Here is a 12,045-nt window from a genome sequence, read left to right as displayed (position 1 = left end):
GGAAGGCGACGTTTCATCTGCAAGCTGCTAGACTTTGTCAGGCAATGACCAAAGACGCTGCTGCGCACGGGTTATAAAGCGATGGCGAGGGGGCAGCGTGCTCGCCTGCATGCTATTGTCTGGCTCCACTCAGGTGTGAGCCGCGCTGTGATTGGCCGAAGCCGCCGGCCAATCGGTGCTCGCGCCGGTGCTTGGCACGAGGAAGATGTATGTATGAATATACATCATATCTAGAAAATATTTTGAACAAATTTGCATTTTAGATGTTGATGTTGCAGGCCATCCATAGTTGTGGTTGATTGGATCAATCACAACTCTTTGTAAGACGGGGACCCTGGTGTTCCATTCCTCATCATGTCCAACATCTATGTTCTTTGGCCTCCACGCATTCTTTTCCCATCCACCTTCCCCTTGAACAAGTCATGCATCATGTTATGTATGGGACCAGTTTATTTTCTGTGTCTGTCTTTAATTGTGTTCGCAATGCTTTGCATTTCTCCTGCTATGATTAGCACCTCCTCATTAGGCAGCGTAGTGATATTCTTTTTTATGAAAATCTTAAAAACTGAGTTTAAAAAAATTCCAAGGATGGATTAATATCAAACTGAACTCTTTGCACGCTAAATTAATTTTGGGGGGATAATGATGACAATTGTTTCCATGTGATTTTCTTTAATTCAAGATTTCCAGATTGCACCATTGATACTTATTATTATTATATACATGTAGATGTTATCCTATTGCATTTTATTAGCTTATCTAATTTGATGGTAGGAGAAGAAAACTGATTATTACGATTGTTGAATTTAATTTTACGAATGTGCAAGATAGCAACATCAGCGCGCAAAGGGTTTATAAAGTTATGAAGAAAATTTTCATACAGTAAGTACAGCTACTTTCGTTCTTTTCCAGTTTACTCTGCCTGTAGTACTCTTTTTCAAGATCCAAGAAGTTTATTTTCATTTCCATTGCAAATATAAATCAAATACAGATACAAATCAAAGTATTAGTATAAGATCAAGTTTACCTCACATAATTATATAATAAATGTTTGTATAAAATAGTATTAAGCGTGTATGGAATTGAGGGGATCCACTAAAAAGCATTGCTTGTAGAGCGTGGATCCCCTAAAGCAAGTTGAAGAAATAACTACTCTGCTGTAATTCTGAAGATTCTTGCAGATTTGAATGGACTGTATCACTTTCCAGTTAGAAATGAATCATGACAAAATCATTTGGGGGCAAATACAGTATCTACATGTATCATATTTCATGTGTTATTAAAGTGCCTACTTTTCTCTTTAATAGGCATGTGATACTAATATCAAGAAAATTATGATATTTGATGAGTGTAAAAGCTATGTTACTGCTGATGTAAACAAGAAAGAAATCAAACTGAAATAATGTCTATTTTTATGTACTTCATCGTCACTTTGTGTTACTTTATTGTCTATTGAAAATGTCATCATGTATTAAAAAAAGTTTATGAAGATACATGTAATAAGTATGATTTGTGGAATGTGTATTTATTTGTTTTCCCATCGTTTCTGTTCTCATATCAGTGAGGTTTGTACATCATCCATGAAAAATTTTGTAAAGAAAAAACAAAAATGTTTTAATAGCACTAAAGTCAGTTGTGATACTAAGAATTCTGGTTGAAAGATATATAGAAATTACCTCTGAACAGTTTGATCAATTTTTGTTTAGGTTTCTAAAATAAGCTCATTCCAATTCGAGATTATCTGTTGAATATGATTTTCATGGAAGATGTACAGAGAGCATTACCGGTACTTGTAAAACCGGTTTGTGTCTATATATGCAGGGTGGTGTTGGGGTGTTTTCATAGGGGGGGGGGGCAAGATGAGGTAGACTCGATACATTTTTCAATTGAGTAATAGAAGTATTTCAGTTACATTATTCATACCTATTTTTTTTGTCCTCTTCCATATTATTTCTCTTTTTTTTAAATTACCTTTCTCCTTTTTATTTTTCACTACTTGAAAATTTATCATGGCAATAGTTATTTTATTTCCCCCGCTCTCAGATTTTGTTGTGGAAGCTATTTTTTAAAAGATGTGTTGTATAAGCCCAATGCAACAAAATGAATTAAGGGATATAATATGAGATATTTTAACACTTCAGCTAAACGAGTAAAATGATAAAACTAAATGAAGAGCAAGATATTAAATTATATAAACTACAGGATACTTATTTTCAAAATAGACCACCCCTCATTTTAATATGTATCTACTTTCTCAACCTTCACATTTATCCTTGAGCAATAAAATTGTGACATGAAATATTATTCAACCTCTGACAGTCATATTGATTACATAGCCATTTAGGGAAACTTATTTTTAGCGCATAGTAAAGAGGAGGGTCAAATTGCATTTTCTTGTTCCCACAAAACATGCTCATGTGTGAAGGAATGATGAATGATCTTTTGCTTATCAACTTTACAGATATTGCTTGAATAAACAGCTTCTCGTTGGTGTGGTTGCTTGGTTTACGTCAGTAAAGGCATGGTTTGCAGATTTTAAGCCAATTTATGTTTTCTTTAATAAAGGGGTAAATTTAATTCCAACGGTCTCTAGTACTTGATGGTTCTTTAGTCAGAGTCATTTTTCAAAATGCATTTTATGAAAAAAAAAGGCAATCCAATTATCGATGGCTGATATTCAGAGATTGTTGAATATTTATAAAGGCAAGTGGCTGCTAGAGAGAGGTGATAGTCTGCAGGCACAGACCCTGATTGGAACTTTGATCAACAAGTGTTCCTCCACATAAAGACTAGTGCATACAAAATTTGCTGTTCCAATACTGAGCGAGAGAGCCTTCCGTACACAAGGCATGAGTAGGCTGCATATTCTCACCCTAACTCGAGTGAAGGGTGCGCCCAGCAGACTAGATAAGTGGCCACTAACGCAAGTTTTACTATCCATGTATAAGGCTGAAATCTGGTGCTGTCCATTGGCTGTCATTAATAGGGGCAGGACTAAGGGGAAATACACCTTGCTAAATCACCAAGGAAGTTGTTGACATGCCACCTTGCCGAAGACTAGTATATCTCAAGATTGATCTACCCGATGAAGGTCGATGGATGACTAATGTTTTCATCTTATATTGGGTTCAAGGTGCTTCTATAACCTAGATATTCCACACACACACATGCCGACTTTCCAAATGTTAGCAGCACTAGCGTATCCAGCATCGAGGACAAAGAAATGTATGGGCCCATGCAAAAGCATAATACCGTCGCTACAATTGTCCCCATGAAATGCTTTGTACGATCTCTTGTTGGATACGCGCCTGAGCAAGACATTATGGGGAAAATAAGATTTTTTTTCTTCATTATTTACAAAGTTGCACAACAATGCATATATTTTAAAGGAGAATGAAACCTTTGGAACAAGATAGCTTGTGTGAAAACAGAAAAATCAAAGAAACAGATCAACAAAAGTTTGAGAAAAATCAGACAAATAATGAGAAAGTTATGAGCATTTGAATATTGCGATCACTAATGCTATGGAGATAGCAAATTGGCAATGCGACAAAGATGTGTGATGTCACTTGTGAACAACTCTCCCATTTCTTTAGTACATATTTCACTAGAATTGCCTCTTTTATCACATCTATCTATAAATAATGTGTTCTGTTTACATGAGGGCATGAAATACATATTTTTTAAGAATACATCATGGATAAAGAGTTTGTATCATCATAAGAAAAAGCAAAAAGAGACATTTTGAGGGTATTTTATAGTCCACCAAAGGGAAAGTTGTTCATCAGTGACATCACACATCCTTGTCGCATTGCCAATGTGAGGATCACCATAGCATTAGTGATTGCAATATTCAAATGCTCATAACTTTCTCACTATTTGTCCGATTTTTCTCAAACTTTCTTTATTCTTATTCTTTGATTTTTCTGTTTCTACACAAGCCTATTTGTTCCAAAGGTTTCATTCCCCTTTAAATTTGTGAAGTACCACAAATAATTCATATTTTTGATATTTCATCTCAATTTGGGTTCAAGATATTGAGCCTGTACAGCTAGATATTCCATACATGCTCACTCTCCACATGTTTGCATAGTATTCATATTTAGGGAAAGTAAAACATAATTTCATCCTTTTTTGTCCCTTTTTTCTTGAACAAATCTGCACAAGAAATTACATAAACTCGAAATCAATGAAATACCATGAAGAATGCATATTTTTTATAAGAAATCATTTTATCAAGGGCAGACATGCAGTTTAACCCCCCCCCCCCCCCCCCCTCTACATCCCCCTCTCTCCCATTCTCTTTCTATTATATATGCACTTATCTCTCCGTACTCAAAGTTGTAAATCTATCATGCTGAGATGACTGAAACGTGCACGAAGAGCATTATTCTTATTTTTTGAACATATAAAAAAAAGACAAGGATCACAATAGGATTTCATTAGAAAAGTGCACTATATGTACATCCATCTTGTGACATTTAATAATAAAGAATTATAAAGCATATACATTCTAATACTTGTATGGTACTGATAAGTCAAATAATTGTCCTCAATTTTCATTCTAAATCACACAATCATAATCATAGACAAAATGTCACATTACATATATATAATGAGTTCATTGCCCTTTTAGTTTTCAAAGGGGATTTCATTTTTAAAATGACTTTATTATTTTCAGTTCATATCTAAATCACAAAATCATAATAACATATCCAATATGGCAGCTTATGTCAAGCAGAAATTCTCACGTACAAAAATAGGTGACAACATTTTCTCTTGCGACATTTGATCCGGTCTTAATATCTCAGAGGGTATAGGGTTAAAATTAGGATTGTATATAGAGTTTTTGGTTCAGAATAGGACTAGGGTTCATTTAGTTTTTGAGTTAAAGGGGAAGTTCACCCTGACAAAAAGTTTATTGTAAAAATAGCAGAAAAAATAATAAAAAAGTTTGCCGAAGGTTTCAGAAAAATTCATCAAATAATCAAAAAGTTATTAGAATTTCAATTATTTGATTTGTGACGTCATATGCGAGCAGCATTCCTACATAGCGAATGGTAAAATATCAAAGAAATGTCATTTTCTCAGAAAATTGGAAATAGTTTTCACTGTACCTTTTGTATATCAATAGACAAATCATTTCACACCCGATCATGAATAGAAAACAAAATTAAGTCATCAGGAACCATACAAAATTTGAAATTCATGCATATATATCACAAATCCAAAACTTTAAACTCTAATAACTTTCTTACTCTTTAACGGATTTTCCTCAAACCTTCACCAATATTTTTTAATATTTTTTCTGCTATTTTTAAAACAAAGTTTTCTTCAGGGTGAACTTCCCCTTTAATAGGTTTTAGGTTTTGCTTAACATGCAGATTTCCCGTAGGAGCAATTGTCGCCAGAGAAAATGTCATGGAACACCAAAACAACACACTTCTCCAACAACGAATCATAAGTCGATAGTTTTGACATACACAATGAACGATTTCATGGAACTTTCACCAAATTTGCAAATAAAGACCTAGTGAACAATCCTAAGAAAATGCAATTTTGAACCAAAAATGGCAACTTTTTGGCATTTAATAGGTATTTAACTCATTTGTAACCTTGTTACATAAATGTACTTAAATAATACACCTGTATGTAATCTCATTTGGTAGATTAATTAATATTGCATGTCTCTCGAGCAAAACCTGACCAATGTGGTAGTGTTTCATGAGAATAGAACTAATAGATCCTTGCTAAATAAATATAAATTAAAGAACCAGTGGTAAGCTATTCGAACAACATTTCATGTTCATGATTTCAAGTAAAATTCGAAACATTTTGGCCCGTTTTTGAAAGTTGGGATTAAGTAAGGCCATACATTGTAGTATAAATCTGTGTTAAAATTATGGGGAGCCAAACATTCAAACACTGTACATTCATGTTTCTGATGTTCGCTGTGCTGTTTCCTAAATCTTTATAAGTGAAGACGGCAATCTCATACATGTATATCTTTCCCAGGCAGTTATGAATGATTTAAGAGTTAAATTAGCCGATACATGTACATTGAACCTCTACTGCTAGAGATTTATGTCACATTTGGCTGTCCATAGTTAAACCACAACTTTAGACCAGAGTTTAAATTAAACCCAACTTCAGAATACATGTAGGGTTCATAGAGATTTATGTCACATTTGGCTGTCCATAGTTAAACCACAACTTTAGACCAGAGTTTAAATTAAACCCAACTTCAGAATACATGTAGGGTTCATAGAGATTTATGTCACATTTGGCTGTCCATAGTTAAACCACAACTTTAGACCAGAGTTTAAATTAAACCCAACTTCAGAATACATGTAGGGTTCATAGAGATTTATGTCACATTTGGCTGTCCATAGTTAAACCACAACTTGAGACCAGAGTTTAAATTAAACCCAACTTTAAAACTTTACGTAATTTAATAATTAAGACCATGAGTTGCACTATTTGAAATCTAGTTTTTCTCTATCTCTCTCTACCCCCCACCCTTTTTCTCTTCCTCACGCTCTTACACTGATAATTACATAGTACACATCAAATTATTCAAAGAAATTCTCCCATCATGTCATTTCCATCATGACACTTAAACAATTTCTAACACAAGTATAAAATTATACACAACACAGAACATCCTTCTTTCTATCCATTAAAAAAAAAAGATTTCTCATTACTACTTACTGCATTGTACAAATTAAAACCCGTTTCTCAGTAGCTTATAAATGTCACTAAGAGTACTTTTTTTACAACTTGACCTTGTCCAAGGCTTTGCCACAATATGTAAAAACAAAAAATAAAATAAACATACCTACAGCAATTGTTATCTTACAATTTCAACAAAATACCTTTACTGATTGTTCACAGATTCAACTAAAATAGACACAATTTCTCAGACTTAGGAGTTATTGCAAAAGTTATATTAAACTTTTGCCCACATTTCTGTTTTTAGTTGACTCAATGACAAAAGTTATAAGATTCATTAATAATGTTCAGGTCCAATGAAATTAGTTATTCCAAGAACCATTAAAAAAAAATTTAATAGTTAGTAGTAGCAGCAGTAGAATATAATCTTATCCTGAATTCATCAAAAGTAACAAAGTCCCCCCCCCCCCCCCTCCGCCACCAAAAAAAATCAAAATATATATCCCACTTCCCCATACAGAAGAGAATTGACTTCAATTGGTACAACACAGAAAAATTTCTCAGACAGCATTAATAATTAAATATCAAATATAAAAAAGTCACTATACATGTACTGGCATTTGTACAATACTGAGATGCCTCTATTGTGATTTCATAGTACTGCTACAAAAAAATGGGGTTTTCAAAGGAAATTTCCAGCTCACATTCCATTAGACATAAGTTTTGGGATTTTGTTCGCAAGTCTAGTTCAAACAAGGTTTAGACTAATTTAAGCCAGTTAATATTGCCCCAAAATATTAGAGGTGGTTAAGAATATTTCTCAGGCCCTGTTATATAAAGCTTTTAGCGATGGACCCTAGGGCTGATATAACAATAATACACAATAACCAATGCAATCTATCATTAAAAAGTCATCCCCACAATTAATTGCTAAGCTATGGGGGCTTGGTTTAAACCCTCCATATTTGTTCAGAAATAAGCACTTTAAAGGGTGCATTTTGCCCATGTACAAATAAAGAATACAGATTACTTGATCCGATTCTGTATGCATGTGTGCTGAGAAGCCAAAAAGGGAGAGTTTAAACCAACCTATCGCTTAACATTCATTTGTGAACTCGCAACCAAGAGTTTCTACTTTTATCTTCAGATGAAATTGGCAAATGAGCACATTCACTGAGTAAGAGTATAACAGCTTCAGTACCACATTAAAAACAACATGCAAAATTCAAATATATTTCTGATAAATAAAAAAAATCATGTATAAAACATGTGCACACTTGCAGCAAGGGATATATTTTCTTTTTAGTAATCATACTTTGAAAATGAAGATACAAAAGGTGCTTGTAGGCATGAGAAGAAAAAAAAAGTTTTTGTTTCTTTAAAGGAACTGTTGCCTAAATGGCTGATACGAGTGACTGAGTATGTTTTTAGAGAATGTCTGCCATACGTAGCTGGGTAAAGACTAACCAGCTAAGACTAACCAATACCAATCTCGAGCATAAGGCAAACAGCACATGCATCACCATTACCCCATTAAACATATCAATCAAATCATGGTCAATTCTTGTAAAGCTCATATCACATCTCTATAGATACATTTCCATAGGAAATAGCATTTGAAGAACCTGGATTTGGCTTTGGTAAATGTAGCACTCCATGCTTTCAAGGAATGACCCCTACCGTGTACTAACTCACATCACCCGGGTTGAGAGAGGTAAATGGAGATAAATGTCTTGCACAAGGACAACAGTGCCACGGGGGGGGGTTCAAACTTTGTACCTCATGGCTCAAATTCCACAGACTTAGCCTCTCGACTAAAGTATCTTGATTTTTTTTTTCGGTATAAAAATAAAAGTTTCAACCTCAAGTTTGGTGATATTGTGAAAATGCTTAAATATTTGGCGTTGAAGTTCATTTGAAAGGGTTTTATATAAACGCATTGGCCCGTATTCTGAAGTCAGGTTTAACTTAAACTCAGGTTTAAAGTTGTAGTTTAAGTATGGGAAGCCAAAAGTATCAACATTTTTATTAAGTTGTATGTTTCTTGTGTTTACTGTGCTCTTTCCTGATTCATCGATGGTGAAGACAATCATCTATTTATATTTCCTAGACAATTATGAATGATTTGAGAGCCAAGGGAGCTGAAGTATGATATCTCTACTGTTAGTGATTTATGTAACAATTGGCTATCCATACTCAAACCACAACTTTAAACCCGAGATTAAGTTAAACCTGCTATCAGAATACGGGCCATTGGCATTACTGTATTAAATGGTGATAGATAATGATCCAGCTCCTTTTTGTTCAACAAGAAGACACAATCAACAACAGGATATCACAATGATATTTCTTTTAGGATTTGAATGTATTAATGATGGTTAAAGCTCAGGTGAAAGGGGATCAATGCTCTGTAACAGTAAACAGATTATCACCTCAAACAAATCAGTGGTCAAATGTTCCATTTTCTCACTGCCTAGAAACAGGACTAAATCTTGGCAGCTTGATCTTGGAAAGATCAATAACGGGATGTCTGTTATTGTGCTGGAACAAATATCTTTACCATTTTTTTCCACCAGGTAAAGCATTACCAACTTACACCAGAAATGGCTTATATGCTAGGTTCTCACTTCCAATCAAACAACCTGTTCTGGGGCTTGTTGTAGAAAGAGTTGCAATCAATCGCAACTCAAAAAATCATGCGCAACATGATATTCAACCAATCATTTGGGACTTGCGATTGATTTTTTGGCTTGCGTTTAAACGCAACTCTTTCTGCAACGGGCCCCAGATCAAAATCAAGTTAGTTTGGTTGAGTATTAAGAATCGTACCCTAGTAACTACCACTGGATGGCAAAGGGACCATAATACTAACTTTGACGCAAAAGGGCCCTGGTTGGTCTATCACGGCGAGCTAATCTGGGGCCCGTAACACAAAGCTTAGCAATGATTGTAGAACATGTTTCTACGATTGATTCCATAGACTACAATGTACAATCAATCGTGAAAATCAAGGGTACGATTAATCACTAACCTTTGTGTTACGAGACCCTGGTGATTGACGTCCATCTAGCTCCCTACTGAATTAATATATCTGACATGTTCAGAATACTTTGTAGGTAACCATAGCGATGTTGATCACGGTAGATTGATGCTGTTCATGGTAGGTTGACACAGATGAGCTGCTGAGCTAGCCCAAACATGCCTCCAACCAACCTTGCCCCCGAATGAGCTTGATCAGGGCTCCATTGCATAAATGATTGCTATGGCAGCTTTGCCATCTATTTGTACCTACCATGGAGTGCTATATTCTGATCGCCTAAAGAACACACTTGCCATGGTAGTTACCACTGGAAAGCAAAGTTACCATGATAGCAACTTTTACATAAACAGGTATTGCTACGGTCACAAATACCTTTACGAACATCATATGAATGGTATTTATACATAGCAATAAATGGTATAAAATCATTTGTACAACTGGGCATTGTGGCGTGCGCCTGCAATCCAAGCTATGTGGGGAAGTTACAAATTGATGCAGAGGTTTGAGCCCCAGTCACGTCTTTCGGATGGTGACGTTAAAGGTCGGTCCCAGGCGTAAATAATCATATCTGATATACACGTCTGACAAAATTCAAATACACACATGCAATCATTTGTACGGTGTTCATAGAGGCATTTGTGAATGTAGCATAAGATTGAGCTGTCAGATCAGCAGTGGGAACTTTGCATTACAATCCTTGAGCATGGGCAAAGGGAGAAAATTACCAAACCACTACTTTTCTACAACCCTTTCATTTGAAAGTCATAAGAAATACACTATTTCAACATTGGATCACTACGTGAGGTTGGTGGTAAGATTGAACTAGAACTCTTTGATATGGTCAGCCAGCCAGTCGGGAACAGGTTGGTTGAGTTTTTCCAAGACCGACGAGAGGACGAGATTATCCTGTCGATAAAAAGCTTGGAGGAATTCCTCCGACTCGGTGTCCATTTCGGGATACTTACGACCTTTGCCCTTTCCTAGGCAGCGTGTTCTATTCTTGGGACCCACCGGGCAATAAAAACCTTTATTTCGATCATACCTGAAAAAAAAATCATAAAAATATATTTTTATTAAATTTTTACCAAAAGGGTAACAAATATATAAGTTTGATAAAGATAGTTTGACTTTGAGCATAGCTGTACGCATATTTTTTTTTTCCAAGGGAAGGGGGGAGGCTGCATAAGTAAGTTTGAAAAAAAAAATCTTAAATGTGAGGGAGTGAAGCACCTGAGTTTATATTGGGGCACTCTGCATCTTTTTAAAGTGATATTGAAAGGTTTCTTTAACGCTTTTGGTGAATTTTATGGAAATTTTCAGTGAAAAATAAAAGTTTGCAAAATTTCAGGGGGGGGGGACTGTCCCCCTACCCTTACTCTACATGTATGTACGCCCATGAGTTTGAGGTGGGTGGGATAAGGAGGTAGGATAGTCCTAAGAGACATGGAAGAAGCATGTGGAGGGTGGGTAGGGTTGGTTGAGGATAGGGGCTATACTGAGTCAGGCAAAGCAGAACACGAGTCAGGATTGCCACAAATATAACGTACAAATATCTTTGTTCACAGACACAAACTGGATTTTAAATGTTTGATTCACTTCTGGCGTACATGTAGTTTCCTTCAGCAAGGAATTCATCCACAGTGTGTTGCACTCGACCCAGTTGAGGCAAATTGGGTACCGGCAAGATGTAATACCTCAACAATTCCTCAATAATAATAATAACAAGGCCCGCTGGGAGAACAGTTTTGGAACTGAAGTGGCTACCCTGGGTAAATATACCATCATTATTATCATTATTAATGTTATTATTATTATTACATCTTTACTCAATAATTACAATTGAAAAGTGCATATAAGGGCCGTCTTCACCATCCCGAGTTTTCAAATTAGCGCGCCATTTCTGATCCGGCAAATTACCCCAATCTGAACAATGTCAAGATTATTTGCAGTGGAGACGCAATTATCACGCTAGTTCGTAGGACTAATCTCGAGATTGCAATCCCAAGTCAACTTGGGATTATCTGCAAAAAAGCGCGCTATTTTACGAATTATCACGCTAATTCGTCGGTGCAGACGCTCTCGGGTTTATTTATTCACGGCGTCAGACCATAATGCATCGATGCCTCACTCGAGCAGGAATCACTCTTCTTGCGATGGTGGAGACGGTGTTTTATTAATCTCGAGATTAATCGCGAAGAGGGCCAATCAGGCTAAAATCTTGAGATTGAGCAAACTCGGGATGGTGCAGCACCGCCTATAGTGAAGTGTACTTACAGATGGACTGAGGCCAGGGGATGCCCTAGAGACCGATAAAAATGGAAGCAAAGTGTGGA

At 35.8% G+C, this 12,045-nt stretch overlaps 1 protein-coding gene across 1 annotated transcript in view; it reads right to left on the bottom strand.

Moving 5' to 3' along the window:
• Window positions 1–8,982: 8,982 nt before the first annotated feature.
• The window catches only part of LOC121431555 (bifunctional heparan sulfate N-deacetylase/N-sulfotransferase 2-like), a 66,994-nt gene continuing 63,931 nt past the window's right edge, over window positions 8,983–12,045 (bottom strand). Inside the window, exon 12 of the mRNA XM_041629071.1 lies at window positions 8,983–10,754. Coding sequence (XP_041485005.1) covers window positions 10,535–10,754 — 220 coding nt within the window. The 3' untranslated portion in view covers window positions 8,983–10,534. The remainder of the gene's footprint in view (window positions 10,755–12,045) is intronic.

The sequence above is a fragment of the Lytechinus variegatus genome, chromosome 18 (assembly GCF_018143015.1).
Source record: "Lytechinus variegatus isolate NC3 chromosome 18, Lvar_3.0, whole genome shotgun sequence".
In the NCBI taxonomy this organism is placed as follows: domain Eukaryota; kingdom Metazoa; phylum Echinodermata; class Echinoidea; order Temnopleuroida; family Toxopneustidae; genus Lytechinus; species Lytechinus variegatus.
Note: the sequence above shows the minus strand (reverse complement) of the source record. Positions and strands in the feature narration are given on the sequence as shown.